This window comes from Ambystoma mexicanum, chromosome 10, assembly GCF_040938575.1.
Source record: "Ambystoma mexicanum isolate Mex_15411 chromosome 10, UKY_AmexF1_1, whole genome shotgun sequence".
In the NCBI taxonomy this organism is placed as follows: Eukaryota; Metazoa; Chordata; class Amphibia; order Caudata; family Ambystomatidae; genus Ambystoma; species Ambystoma mexicanum.
In genome coordinates this window covers 257,059,080-257,074,695 of record NC_090932.1, presented here as the reverse complement: position 1 = coordinate 257,074,695, position 15,616 = coordinate 257,059,080, and the positions used below count along the sequence as shown (strand labels likewise).

The following is a 15,616-nucleotide window of genomic DNA, read 5'->3' as shown; positions in this document are numbered from 1 at the left end:
TGGGGGGCCTAAAAACCTGCCTGCACTGAACAATTCACAGCCCAGAAGGCCCTCGGGCCAGTCACAGACAGGGAGTCAAGGAGGTAATCCCACAAATGGGGTCCCTCACTCCCCTGACTATGTAAGTCCCCGCTACAAGGGAAACAGACCAATCCTGGGTTATGTGTGGACTCCTCCAGCCCAAGGGGTGGGATCCAGCCAAGCACCTGACCCAGGGAACTTCCCTCCTAACTTCCCACAGGAGGGCAGAAATTCCCCAAACACTGGGCAGAACTTTTTTTCGCAAGGTATCCACCCAACTTCCAGCCCCAAAATCATCCATCCTTCTTTCCCCACTTCCCTGAGTCCAGACAACCTAATCCGGGAGAGGGGAGGCCAAGGGTGGAGGTGCACCCAAATCTTCCCAACCCAGGGTATTACCAGAGAAGGGATAGCTACCCTTCCAGGGATCAGCCCAGGGGAGAAAACAGAACCCCGTATCAGCCTGAGCGGGTTTCCCAACTTGAGCGCCAGGTCCAAAATATGGCACGGGATCTGGGTCACATACTGAGGGCTCAACAGAACCCTCAGATGAGCATGCCACCGCAGAATGCCCCAAACTCTGGGCCTGGTGCTCCAGAACAATAACGGGGGCAGCACCCCGATAACCCACCGGATCCCAGGGAGGAGGCACAAGGGGAAGGGGGGTGTAAAGCCTTGGAGGAAGCTTCCTTCCCAACTTGTAAACAGCCCCTGGAAAACCAGGAACCGGAAACAAAAACTCCTACCCCTGAAGGTCTGCCACCCAAGGAGCAAAGAGGAGGTAGGAGAAACAAAGGACCCAAACAGACCCATTTTGTGGAGGAGGTAGAGGTCTTCCAATTTGAGGGAGAGGGATCCTCAGAGGATCCTGGGAAAAGGATCTTCTCCTTCAGAGATGGGGGAACTCCTCCCAAGGAAAAATGGGTCCCAAGGGATTCCAACCCAGACTGGGTAGATGTGGGGATTGAGCTATCGCCGCCCATCATTCTATCCCAGAACCAACAAGACCGAAAACCTCTGGTTCAAACCCATCCTGGTGACTGCCTCCAAAAAGGGGGGGGGCGGCCCAGAACCGGAACCAGGGGAACCTAAAACCGAGTCAATAGACTGGGTAGATGTGGGGATTGAGCTGTCGCCGCCCATCATTCTATCCCAGAACCAACAATACCAAAATCCCATGGGTCCAACCCATCCTGATGACTGCCTCCAAAAAGGTGGGGGGGGCGCCCAGAACCGGAACCAGGGGAACCCGAAACCATTTCAAGTTGCCAACTTTTTCTTGCAGATTCCCACGACTCTTCCCTCCCAATGTCCAAAACCAGAACATTAGCCCACCAGTTGTCCAAAAATGTGCATTATCTGGGCCCCCTTGAGGAGAAGGAGGGAAGATACTTTGCCCCGGTACAAGTACAGGGGCAGGGTACAATTTTGGCGCTGGTGGACACTGGATCTCAAGCTACCCTTCTGTCCAGAAGGGCCTTTGATGAACTGAATTCAGGTAGGGGGGAGAAGTACCAAATTCACTTCACCTCTCTTCCTGGACAACTCCAGAACTTTGACAGGAAGGAAATTCCTGTCGAGGGGACTGCAGATTTGGACATCAAAATTGGGCGACACAAGGTGAAACACCCAGTCATAGTAGTGACTCCAGAGGGCACCCCTTGTTTACTAGGGAATGACCTCCTGAGAAGGTTGTCACCCCTAATAGATTGCGTAAACAAGGTCCTCTGGATCCAGACTAGCCGACCAATAAAATTATTAAAGCAGAGTGTCAACCATGTTAGTTTAAACGGCACGTGCCACATGGTTGAACAAAAATCTGACCAAGTAGAATTTCACTTCCAGAACAACCGAATTCCAGACGTGACAGTAATAGCAGTAGGACAACAGACTGGTGATGGGGGGTCCTCTCTATTTCTGAAAATCAACCTTCCTTCCAGTTGAAGGTGGTATTCCACACTGGAAGGAAACACTCTGAAATTCTTTACTAATCCACAATCAGACATTTCCACTCCGATAGTCCAGAAAGATGTAAAATCAGCTCAGAGCCTGGCTGATATTCAGTAAATATGAGAGCAGTTGTTCATCCCTGTTCAGTTAAATGGTGGGAAGGACTCGGCTGAGTGTGTGTGAACAACGGTAAGAGCTTCATCAGCGAAGCAATGTTCCGCCAACTCCCAAAAGATCCAACCACTCCCACATTCAAACTGATAGACAAATGGGAAATGGATCTGGAAACACACAATTCCAAACATCTCCTGCCAAGCAGGTGTATGCTCAAAATCTCCATTGGCAACAAGAGCATAGTCCATAATTGTTGGGTCGTGCGAGACGTCACTGCTGCCTTTTACTTAGGCAGTGACATTCTAAATCGCTTTGCCATTTGTTTGGACCTAATAAACTTCAAAGCGTGGTCCCGATTAGCGGATAATCCCATGGGCTTTGATGATCCAGAAAAAGCATTTAGGTCAGCTCAATTGCTACCTTATGCAGTTGAAATTCAGGTTAAAGAGAAAGTCACTATCCCAGAAAGGACCCGACAATTCTCCCTGGAAGTGAAAGTTAAAAGGGGACAAACATTGAAAAACCCTGATGCTTATATTCATCTAAATGCTTCTCTCCAACAGCAAGGGTTGGGGGTAAACCCAACACCATTATTCAACATAGATCATGACACCATTCCAATAGAGGTGGATAACAGCGACTTACAGAGTATTATTCTAGCCACAGGCACCATTATTGGAATGGCGGTTGATGACCGACATTTCTCCATTGATTTAGGAAATTAACTGTTAGGACCAATCCCCAAGGACTCTTTTGACAGTGACAGTGATGACAATACAACACCAGACAGGATCTTTAGCTGGCATGGGGGAAATTCCTGGTGTACACTTCCTGCCCTTATGGCAAGGAAGACGTGACTTGTGACTTCAGAAGGGATGAGGTGATTTTCCAGGTCCATGAGGGCTGCCTTTCCCACCTGAAGCCTCCAGTCCAAATCAGCACCTTGACCAGGGACTTCTCCACCCAGCTGGAGGAGGCCGCTGAGATAGCAAAACCAGACGTCTTTCCAGGCTTCAGGCAGATGGTGGAAGAGAGAGTCAGCCTAGCTGATGCCTGCGTGACTCTGGAACAGAAGCATACGTTGAAACAGGTTTTCTTGGATTTCCAAGATCTCTTTGCGGTAGACTCATATCACTGTGGTCGCACCGACATCCACACAACAACAATTCCCACGGACCTTGGCATGACTCCAGTGTTTGTGAAGCAATATCGTTTGCCTCTCGCATCCATGGAGTCCCTTACTGAAATAATTAAGAACCTTGAGTCCCGGGGGATTATCCGTCCAGTACACAGCACCTTCAATAATCCGGTGCTGGGAATATTGAAGCCAAACGGCCAGTGGAGACTCTGTGCTGACCTTAGGGAGCTCAACAAACGGGTCCATACTTCCCGATGGCCTCTGCCCTACATTGACCAAGGGCTGGCCCAGATTCAGGGGTCACAGGTATTCACTGCAATAGACCTGACCAATGGATACTGGACCGTGCCTGTCAGTAGGGAGGACCAATACAAACTGGCTTTTACCTTTGGGGGCCAGCAGTACATATGGACCCGAACTCCCTTCGGATACCTCAACTCCGGCAATGAATTCAACATTTTCCTACATAAGGCGATGCCCGACCTGGGTACCAGGGGTAACCTGGTTTATGTAGATGATGTCCTCATCAAAAGTTCATCTGTGGAGGAACATATAGCGGAGATCCATTATGTTCTGACACAGTTGAGGGCCGCCGGAGCAAAACTTTCCTTTCAGAAAGCACAGTGGTGTAGAACCCGTGTTAATTTCTTGGGGCATGAGATTACTCCTCGGGGTCTCTGTCCCAAGGAAAAGAAAGTGGAAGCACTTCAGAAACTGAAAGACCCCACAACTCTGCGGGAACTAAGGAGCCTCTTCGGACTGACTAATTACAGCAGAAAGTTCATTGAGAGCTACGCAGAGATCACCAGACCCCTGATTCATCTTTTGAAGGGGGGGGTCAAGTGGGAATGGGTTCCAGAACAATCCGAGGCAGTAAGACAACTCAAAAGAAGCCTCTCACAAGCGCCTTGCCAAGCTTACCCTGTCAGAAACAAGGAGTTTTTCCTGGAGACCGGGTTCTCTAATACATGCTTGACGGCAGTATTATACCAAAAGCATGACAAGGTCAATAAAGTAATCTCCTATGCGAGCAAAACGTTATCCTCTGTGGAAGAAAAATTCAACGATTGTGAGAAGGCACTCCTGGCAACGGTCTGGGCATTGAAGAATTACCGCCCGTTCATCCAGGGGGAACACATCATAGTGGAGACTCCACACCAGCCTCTGCAATACCTCCAAAGTGACAGAATCCGGGCCGGAAATGTGAGTAATTCCCGAATTACTTCCTGGATTCTGTCAATGCAATGCTTTCCTGTGGATGTCAGATATGGCCAAAACAAGAAGAGTCCCCTCGCGCAAGGTCTGGCTGACTTGCATGATTGTGCCAGAGAAAACTGTCTCGAGGACGAAAGTCTAAAAATCAAGGAGAACATGGAGGCATACCTTAATTCCCCACACAAAGTCTTTGAAGAAGACAAGTGTGAAGGAATGCCCACTGTCCCTGTGGACTGTCCCTCTTACCATGTTCACAACAAAGGGGAAAAAGAACTGGTGGCCGGCGTAGGGAATGCATGGGTGAATGAGTCCCCAGAACCCTCCGCTGGGTACAAAATCGGTCCCCGAAGTAGTCAAGTAGCAGAGTTGATGGCTGTGCATCAAGCCATCCTCACTGCTGTCCAACATCGACTCCACAAACTGGTCATAATCACAGATTCGGATTATGTACGGAACGGGTTCGTGGAGCACCTGGTTAATTGGAAAACCAGAGGCATGCTATGTGCTAACAACAAACCCTTGAAACATGGGAAGTTGATCCAAAACATTGATGATCTGGTCACCTTGAATGGGATGACCATTTATTGGAAAAAGATCAAGGGTCATTCCAAAGTAGAGGGACCAGACAAAACTGGAAATGACTTAGCTGATCGGCTGGCCAAAACCGGGGCCATCCACGGGGATCTAATAGAAATAGAGTCCCTGTTGGGGGAAATCCAGGTCACTGCTATCACTAGGTCCCAGACAAATGCTCACAACGATCTTTCAACTGCACAATGGAGTAAGGAGACCCCTGATGCTGATTTAATTACGGCTCATAAGGGGGATCCAATAATTGGTAAGTTTTACCAACACATTGAGGACCCTGAGAACTTTCCCCTGACGGATACCGACTACGTTGGGAAAGAGGACCTAAGAGTGTTGATGAAATGTCCAAAATTGTTTTGAATCCAAGACGGTTTGTTGGTAAGGAAATCCCAAGCTGTCCATGATCAGTGGGTGGTTCCTACCTCATTCCAAAGCCTGATGTTAAATCATGCCCATGATGCGGCCACCGCCGGTCATAGGGGGTTTCATACAACACTTGAGATCTTAAGAGAGGTTGCATACTGGCCACACATGGGGCAGGACCTCGACCAATACTTGAAGGGGTGTCTGGTGTGTGCACAATTTCAGCCATCATCCCTCACACACCGTGCGCCTCTCCAAAAGAGGGGGATGACACTGCCATGGTCAGATTTGCAAATCGACTTTGTAGGCCCTGTGATTCGCTCGTCTAGAGGAAACAAGTACATGTTGACGGTCACATGCTTGTTTACCAAGTGGGTGGAATGTCTCCTGGCCCCAAACTGCAAGGCAGAAACAGCAGCTTCCCTGATGATTAACCACATCTTTTCCCGTTTTGGTCTACCTCAAAGGATTGAGTCAGACAGAGGTAGCCACTTCACTAGTGAAGTTATGACAAAGATGTGGGAGATACTGGGGGTCAAAAGGAAGCTACATATTGCTTACCGGCCAGCTTCTTCTGGGGCAGGAGAACACTACAACCAGACCATTGTGAGCATATTAAAAAAGTTTGTGGCAGATTCTGGGCCAAGTTGGGATATCCAATTACCTCTGGTACTAATGGCCATCAGATCTACCCCTTCATCTGCAACTAAAATGTCACCATATTAGCTGATGACTGGACACAAGATGGTGCTTCCCCAGCATTTGCTCTACATGACCCAAGAGCAGACGTTGATCAATTCCTCCACAACTCATGAGTATGTGGAGAATTTGAGGAAATACCTCCAACATGCTTTTGCCTATGCTCAGCGAAATCTAGAAAGATCAGCTGATAGCATGAAGACCCATTACGATTTGAAAACTTCCAGGAAAGTATATAATGTGGGAGACCGGGTCTATCTATACAATTTCCAAAGAAACCAGGCCAAACAGCGAAAATGTTTGCCTACATGGAAGGGACCGTTTGAAATTATAGACAAGATCTCCCCCGTGGCATACAAGATCTGCCTCCCCAAAGGCAGTTTGGCAGAGGGGGAAGACAAGTGGGTCCACATCAATCAGCTAAAGTGTTGCCATCCCAGGCACACTCAGCAGCAACTGGAGGAGTCCTCTGCAATCCCAGAGGGGGCCGCTCCAGAGTAATTCAGTTCCAACCCTAAAATATCCCACATACAGTCTCTAAAATATTATGATTCTTAAATGCCAATGTATCCTGTTATATCTTGATTTTTAAAATAAGACTGCAAAATGTATCCGGATAGAAAAAATGTATATGTTTGCCACACCATTAATAGTGGTGGAAAAATGTCTAGGAATGTGTATTGCTGCTTTGCTTTATCATCCTGCTTTATCATCCTAGGAGAGAGGAAACCATGGAGACTGACCAAGGAGAACGACCCAGAGACCGGGAGCAAATATCCGAGGGGCCCGGGGTACCGCCCAATATTCCCATCAGGACAGGCGAGGAGAACCGATGCTGAACTGTGCCATCTGCGGAATTGGAAGAAGATGATGCGGACATACCAGCGCGTGGATCAAAACATCCTTTGCACCCGACTCCCCCTCGACTCGAAATCAAAGCGCAGTCGGGCTGGGGGGCTTGTTGGGTGTCCTGACCCACGTTTGGACCATTATGCTACAACACTTGGTGCTGTGGGCTTAGGAAATCCAAGAGGGCGGAAAAGCCCACATTTGCACCAGAATCCTGGAGAACCGCGCAGTCTTTACGCACAACAAAATGGTCGCCTGACCTGCCACCCACCAATGTGAGCGTGAGGGGCCAGAAGCGCCATGAGCGAAATCAGTGCTAAGGAATATGGTGCTGTTCAAAATCTGTTGATATTGATGTCAAAAAGGGGTGCAATACTGGTGCTCACCACTACCAGAAAGCTGGCGTTTTAAAACCACCAGACACTTGTGTAAAACTAAACAAATGAACCAAACCATGCCAAAGAAAGACTTACTAAGAGGTGGATACAATGTAAAACTATATTCTGAAATGACTTGAAAGAAGTAATTGTCTAATGTATGTATTGAAAATAGCTGGGGATGTCAGCAGCTTAAGTGAATTTGGGTTTAAAGCCACTAAAATCGAAATGTTTAGAATAAATGAGTGACCTACTTTTGAGTGTCACATAGGTTGCAATTGTTTGAATGTCATAGTTTTGAACTTAGAATCAGTGTTCTGGCTGCATATGTAAAAATTGCAAGTTTGGTTTGAATGTAGAAAACTGGGAACCAAAGTGACATTTAGCTGAAGCCTGGCTTAAAGAGATTGAATTCTGCTTGACAACTACCCCCGACAGGAGTTGAAACTTGATCAGCAGCTGTGTTCCCAGGCCTGGTTGCATTCTGCTGCCCCTGCCAAAAGGAGATGACACCTCTCTGATTGAATTAGGGGAGTGGCACCTGGGGACTGCAGGAAACTGAACAAAGCACTGTCTTGGGCTCAGGCAAATGTTATATAGGGGTGGGGGTCATAAAATAGCTTCCTCTTGGGAGAAGTGGGAGGAGAAGTGCCTCTGTGAGCAAGCTGAGCTTGGGGGAAGTGGACAAACTAGCAATTCCACCATGTGCTTTGGAAAACCACACCCCTTTGGGGCCAGAGCATAATTTTAAAAAGATGGATAATTCATAGTGCAGACTTGTAAAAATTATATAAATTATATCATCATTCTTGTGATTTTTCTGTGCACATTTTAAGAGGTGTCAGGACTCTGTGGTATGTTCTGTGGAGTAGTAGCGGAAAATAAGGTTGTTACTCCAAATGTATGCATGTTAAAAATCTGACACTTTATCATCTGAAACCCATATCCCTTGTGCACATTTGTATAAAATCTGGAAACGTTTAGAGGTCGTTATCTGGATGAAAAGGGCAGAATTCTGTCAAAAGTGGCCACGATATCTTGCAAAGACAGGGATCGGATGGTTTGGTGCTACAGAAAATATGTTAACTGGACATATAATATTAGAAAAATGGTACATAGATAAATGGGTATTTGGATCAGAAATAGATTTGTGTGCAATTTGACAAGGGGAGGATCCTCTGACCATAAACCTACCTCATCACTCTGACTCACTGTTCCCTTCTCAAATCAGGTCAAAGAGAAATCCTTGACCTATCAAATCGTGAGTGGGTTGGGCAAGGAAAGTTAGCATCCACACCCATTTTCAAAAGACATAAAAAGAGCCACTGGAACCCAGGCAGGGACATTCATTTTCCAACCCTCAACTGAATTCCTGCGCAGCACGCTGACGGAGACTCCAGACTTCAAATCCATCAATCTCCAGAGACCAGAACTTTGAACCCAGAATCCAGAACTTGTAGCAGAGTGGCCTGAATCCACAAGCTGAATCCATTTTCAGCAGGCCTCAAAATCATTTGCAAACTATTCAACAGCCGGGCGAGCTGTTTGAAATCGTTGCCAAGAACTTTTGCCAGAACCGGTAGCAGATCCAGCAAGCAGTGCTGTATCCAGAGAGACCAGAGATCCAGAGAGACCAGACCCAGACCAGATCGCGGTGCAGTGCCTGAGAGCTGACCCAGATCGCTGTGCGCAGAACCAGTACCCAGTGGCGAGAGAACCGCAGCCAATCCTGACTCGATCCGTGACGAAGTCGCATTCCTGTCCAAAATATAGTGTGAGCACTCAGCCAGAACTGTGCAAAACCAATCTCTTAGTTTAAAATAATCGAATTCAAACTATTTTGACCTATTGAGAACTGCATCATAGAAATCGTGTCCCTCCTGTTGATTCAAAGCTGCAAAACTGTCATCTGTCATTCTGAGCTTTCCTTTTATTTTGAGAATCTACCTTCACAAAATCGTCCATATCTCTTGAACCGTTTGTGATAGAAGATTTAACTTTTATTTTAAAGCTGAGATTCTAAGCTTTCCAACAAGCTCAAAACCGACTTGCTACTCCTTATAGTTCCTTCGTAATTGCGCTCGACGCACATGACTAAATTGCCGCGATTTGACATTTTGTTTCATTTCAGCCACGTGTAAAAATATTTGTCTTTTGCTTCCTTTACGGAATTCCGTTTTCAACCTGGTAACCAGCCCTGAATCATTGATAGGACTGGCCTGAACTGATTTAAAGTATCTCTCACTCACCCTGAACCTCTAGAGGGAATTAAAATCATTTTTAGCATATTTTTCCCTTCTTTGCATACCACCTTTAAAGTACTTTGCCTGTGTTTAAAATAATCCCTGTTTCTCTAAGCTTGCTAGGGGGGAACTGAATTCGTATTGTACTGTGATTGTATTCCTGAAGACTGTGTGTGTTACTTCCACCTCCTTACATTGCATAGAGGGGGGGGGTGAATTGTCAGAGAAAAAGTGATCATATTATCTTCTGCTGAAATCATATCAAGTTTATTTCTGTTCTGCCATTTATTCATCTTTGCATCTCCTTGAAACCATAAAGCATTTTCAGCTACCTCATCCTTTATACTACTCCTAAGTAATTAAATCAGTGTGCTAGTATAACATTATCCATTGTTGATCACTGTCATATTCACAAGTGTGCTATCAATTATCAATTTATTTATAAAAGTGTGATATATATCTATTGTTTGATTTTTCAAATAAACCTTTTTAATTTGCAAAACAAACCTACTTCTTGCCTCAGTGGGGTCAGGGGGATTCTAAGAGAGCGGCGTTATACAAGGTTCATCATCCAGATTATAACTTGTCATAAAAATATATAAATAAGGGCTTCCCTTGAGCAATCCCAGACAAGGCACTGACTTAGTGGGAATGCTTGATTGGAGTCATTAATACTGTCCAAGAAATCCCCTCAGAGCAGAGCCCCAGGAATACATACATGGGTGCTTAATAATGATCAGACCCAAGGAGATTGCAGCCAGACAACCATGCAATGTCTGTTTTGTTTCATTTCCCCCTGACACCCAATGTCCTGAGCTCTATGCTTTTTGCCTTAAAGCCTAAGTAAATGTACATAAATGACTACCTTTCACTATACTGGGAGTTCACAGCATGCAAAGCTGGTTCCAGAAAACCATGTGAACCCCACCCACTGCAGAATCCCCACTGCACACCCTCCAAGATAACCTGTCTTCTATTGTCTATATGGTACAAACCTCTGCAGGCTTGTTTCCCCCTTCTCATGCTACTGTGCTCCCACTCCCACACAGAATCTGCTGCATCTGACTCATTTGCAATTATTTATTATTGCATTGCTTCATGTCTTTCTGCTGTATTATATCAGAGAGCACTATAAAGTGTCATTATTTTACTTAACAATACTTACATTAGTTTATGTAGCCCATTGGCCGGTCATGATGCTGTACTCTATTTTCTTCAGTGGGTGTCTTTTTCCATGTGAAGTATAGGAAATATCTGATTTTAGTTTGCAAGATAATGAGTACGAGTTTTACTTGTAGCTTAACCAATGTGTGCTACTTGTATCCGATATTTCAGAAGGCAGTATATCTGATTGTGTACTTTTGACTACAGGTGACTTAATTACACATTTGTTGGGGAAAGTGCATGGTTTTAGTGTTCATTATTCGCCTGCAGCTAATGATTCTACAGGAGTTGCGGAGAGCCATAGGATACAGTAAAGGTGGAGAGAAAAAAGGTACTGGTACAGTGTCCTCTGCATTCCACATCCCCTCATCTCGTTTAGCACTAGTGTTAGCTCCATTTACGAAGGAAATGCACTAAAAATGCAAAACAAAAGATGTTCTCCTCTGTAAAAGAAATATAAAAAGTGTATTTTCTTTCTATTTCCCTAGTGCAGTTTACAAGCGTACAACAAACTTTCATCAAGCTAGTTTCAAATATCTGTTGTTTGAATGATGTCCAGAGGATGATTTTTCATGCATTTACAATCCCAAAAACACGTTGTGAATGGTGCTCATAGGAACAGTTGGAACTATTGACAAAAGTTGCCCCCTGTACAAGAATGGTGCACTCACCTGATGATGGCGATGTCCTGGAAGCCCACTATGGGGCCATAGACCTCTTTCATCTGAAAGACAACAATGTTCAATGCCATTTTAATCATTTGTGATAGGCTCTCACTTCTGGGCTGCAATTGATGCACCGTATCTTTGTTGTGACTGTGTCTTTGTAATGGAAAGGACATTCATTTCTGTCAGTGTCAACTTGAGTCAACAAAATGAGTTCTGAATCAACATGTAATGCCCACAACGCCATGTTGAACAGGTGGATATTTGCACAGTTAGGTGAAAAGGAAATGTCATTTGTTTGTTCACTGTTTATTGCCATAAAGTAACTCACTCATGCATAAAGAAGAAACAAAACCAACAGAACCAAAAAGGAGCAAGAGAAACAGAAACCTAAGATAAACTGAAATAAAGTAAAATAAATAAAGTAAAAGGAAAAAAACCTCTTCAATTTCAGATTGCGTTAATCTATAAAATATCAGTTACTCGATTAAGGCAAATATTCTGGTTCCCGTGATATCCAATACTCGGAAAGTCTGCTTTTCTGCACATGAACTGTATTCTCGTTAAAGTATTCATTCTACCATTGCCCTTTAAATCATTAGTTTAGCACTGGCTGTTGAAACACAGCACACACCTGTCCCTCTGCCATTTCAAATTCTTTATCAATTGAACTTTGGTTCAATATTCTCTTTTTTCCACAGAACATGATTCTAAGAAGAAAAGTGGAAATTCAATATTATCTTGAAATACTGTATCTTAGAACTGTCAGGATGCATTTTGCTGAATTTTAGTACCATCTTCATCATACGAGATAGCATATTTTTTTAGCTGAGTCATCTATTTTCCCAGTTCCCAGAAGCACATACAACTATGGGATTCGGGGACTTGTAGTTTGCAAAAATGTATCCTAAATGGGATGTGCAGTTTTGCTAAATGTACCTACTTTTTTTTAGGTATTATCTAACTTGCAGATATGCATGGTTTACATCAGATGCAAAGAGAGATTTTGAAGCATAACAATAATAACAATCCATAACCCTCACATTAGGTCACCCAAAATGTAACCACCATATTTTGTCCCGGAATTTAATGTAACTATCTTGACAAACATTCAGAAAGTACAACTCCAACAAAGTGGTTTATATTTAGACCGTCTAGTCATTCAAATTGTATATTTTATATCACTCCAGACCAAGGGGAACATGAACAAACCCCTAAATTGAGATGTTTACAAAGGAGCAGCATGGAACAAATTGAAACCTATTGCTCTAATTTAAGAGACTCTGGATATATGCAAGCTGTTCGCCCTTTCTGTTACTAGTTTTAATAATCACTTCCCCGTTGCATCCTGGACTTTGAAATTAGGAGATAAACCTCCATTATCTACTTAAAGCTGCATTTATTTATTTATTTGCTCTTCTTAATTTTATTGGTTTGAAGTGAAATTGATCAGCTTTATATCATAGAATGATTTGGGTATCTAAATAGGAAGTGACCTGAACAAATAAAACAAAGTTTATCCTGCATATCACAGACCGAACTAAGGCTCTTCCCATCTCTCTGACTCGCTCTGGTTGCCTATTTCTAGGTGGGTGACAGTAACAGAGGTGGGTGTGTGTGTGCTAGAGCCACCACAGCCCTTGCTCACAGCTGCATGGAGAGGGAAAACACACATATGTCTTGCAGGGGCTATGTGTTTTTGCATAAAAAGCTATTACAAAATGCAAAATATTCAGATTTAATTCTACTAACATTGTAATCTAACTCCTTTTTTTTACAATTGTACAATGTTAATTTCTAATGATCCCTTCCAGTACATACACATTGCAGTCATAATAAGAATGTTACACTTGTCTTAGTAAGGAAATCACAGTATCTAAACCTAGAATAACCAGATAAATGATTGTCAGATAGGTTATCATTCTAAGATTAACATTCTGGTACACTTGTAGCGTACTCTTTATGAGAACACTCTCCGTAACATTAAAACATTTGTAACATTAAACCATATATACTGATTCTGACAGGTTCAGGTCATGAGTCACTTCACTGGAGTTCAAAGGCCTCTCGAGATAATGGTTAATTTCCCTGAGTTTTAGCCAGCACTCAGGGTAAGGATGGCTGTGCACATGCTCAGTTCCCAATGTACAGACATCCTAAGATAATTATATGTATATATAGGACAATGTGACGTTATTTAATTATAGTGCATCTGCCTATGATAGATGAGGAGAAACTATGCAATTTCTTAAGCATCTCAGGTGTTTTCTCAACTAGGGCTTCACAGTCCAATATAAATGTTTCATCAAGACAGTTGATTAAAATGGTATGCAGTGTACACGTTCTTGCCAGTAAGAACATTTATATGAACATTTCGAACACACTTAAATTGTGACGTTGCATTTAATCTATATCGTGATTGGATCCCAGATTCTTCTACTAGCAGATCTCTCATCATCAGAGCAATGTGCATACACTCCAAGCCTTAGAAAACCTCAATTGTGTGGCTTGTATTGGTAAGAAGAGTTTTTTGTATCACTAATTTGTTTGTGAACCTGCATTTGAGAAGCCAGAGACGGACAAAGCATTCTGACGCCCTCACTACTGTCAATTACCTCTCACTCTGATTGGTAACCCTTTGCCTAAGAAACAGCTTGCAACTGTACCAGAGGGGGCTGACTTTAGTTTTAGTGTTCATTGCTGTAGCACATGCCCCATCAGATGCCGCTCTCCTGCATGATACACTGAATGGGATTGGCTCTGGAGCATTTTATTGAAAAAGGGGGGGATCTTAATTCTCTAGTCTTGGCAATTATGTAATGTAGCATGCTGGTTTTGCCTGCAAATTATTTGTGTTTTCAGAGAAGCAGCTGAAGGTGGGTGGTGTTGTAACACATCTGTGTACCTTACTTCTGTGCATGTACACAGGTTCTGCTGCCTGCGCCCCCTCCCTAAACCACTCTACAATGATTCTCCTAAAAATCCCTGTTCCCCCACGCGCGCACATGTGCAAACGCATGCGTGCGTGCGTGTGTGTGTTTGTGTGGAGTATACTAGACCAGGATTGATTGCTAACTTGGGATCAATGCTGCACCAGAGTTCCTGACATCATAAATGGGAGCCCAAGATGCTATGAAGAGGTATAGATAGCAAAGGCATGTATCCAATGTTCTGGTCATATGCATGAGCCTGCACCCAGATATCACATTGTTTAGGCTTCCTAGTGGTTCAATTGCAGTCCTCAGGAGGAGCTGCCTCTGTGCATCACATATAGTGGACACGCCAAGTCTCACAGTTACTCTGAAGGACCTTCTTAACTAACAATAACAAATACCTTTGTAGTGGTGCATGCATCCTTGGCTGGATTATTTTCCCTGTTTTTCTATACAAGGTGACACACATTTGAAGAGTAGAAATGAAATTATTATTGTTTCATATATTAAGGTTGGTATGGTGCACACTAAGGGAGGTATGGGTATACCAGCTGATCAATGGGTTGAGTTAAACAGGATCATATATTAATGAAGGCAAAAGGTTGACTGAACATGTACAATCAATGTACTATATTTTCCAGTCTATGGCAGACAATTCAACATGAGCAATGAGAAAAGAGTCAACAATGGACAGCACAAGCCCCTTTCAGGTGCCCTTACTGGTGCTGTTGGAGGGCATTTAGCTCTTTCTTGGTGGAACTGGGGGAAATTTAGAGCTTGTGCCCTTGTACTTTACATACAGAATCCATGCAAAAAGGACAGGATGAAATAGATCAGCGCCTATTACATACAAATGCACTGGGATTGCAGGTCTCCCCAAGTGGGAGTATCATCAGAAATGGAATAATGTAAACCTGTCAGCAGAGGAAACCACCACTGACGGATTAATGACACTGTGACTCATGATGCTGTTGATTTCAGTCCATGCCAGATTCGTAAAGATATCTTTGAGCAGGGGCGGCTTCTCTTCCCCTGCTGCCTTGATGAATTCTGTGAAATCTTCAACTCATGCGGTCCATCTGGGCCATCTGTCTAGCTGGGGTTGGAGGTTAAATAGTCACGGCTTCCTCAAAAACGACACGTTACTGGCGATGTGCTGTGCCCCAACACGCGCCCCTACCGGGTCTGACATGGTGGTCAGTGATTTGGGCACTCGTGCCTGTTAGTGTTGTCAGTTTTCTGGGTTAGTGCCTTCTACCTGTATTTCCCTTTTTCTTTTTTTTGGTATCCTGGGTAA

The 15,616-nt window shown here is 44.1% G+C and overlaps 1 protein-coding gene across 1 annotated transcript in view; it reads right to left on the bottom strand.

The window, feature by feature from the left end:
- LOC138492854 (mucin-3A-like) overlaps nt 1-15,616 on the bottom strand; it is a 472,647-nt gene that overhangs the window by 220,794 nt on the left and 236,237 nt on the right. Inside the window, exon 8 of the mRNA XM_069620187.1 lies at nt 11,393-11,445. Within this exon, the coding sequence (XP_069476288.1) occupies nt 11,393-11,445 (53 nt within the window). The remainder of the gene's footprint in view (nt 1-11,392; nt 11,446-15,616) is intronic.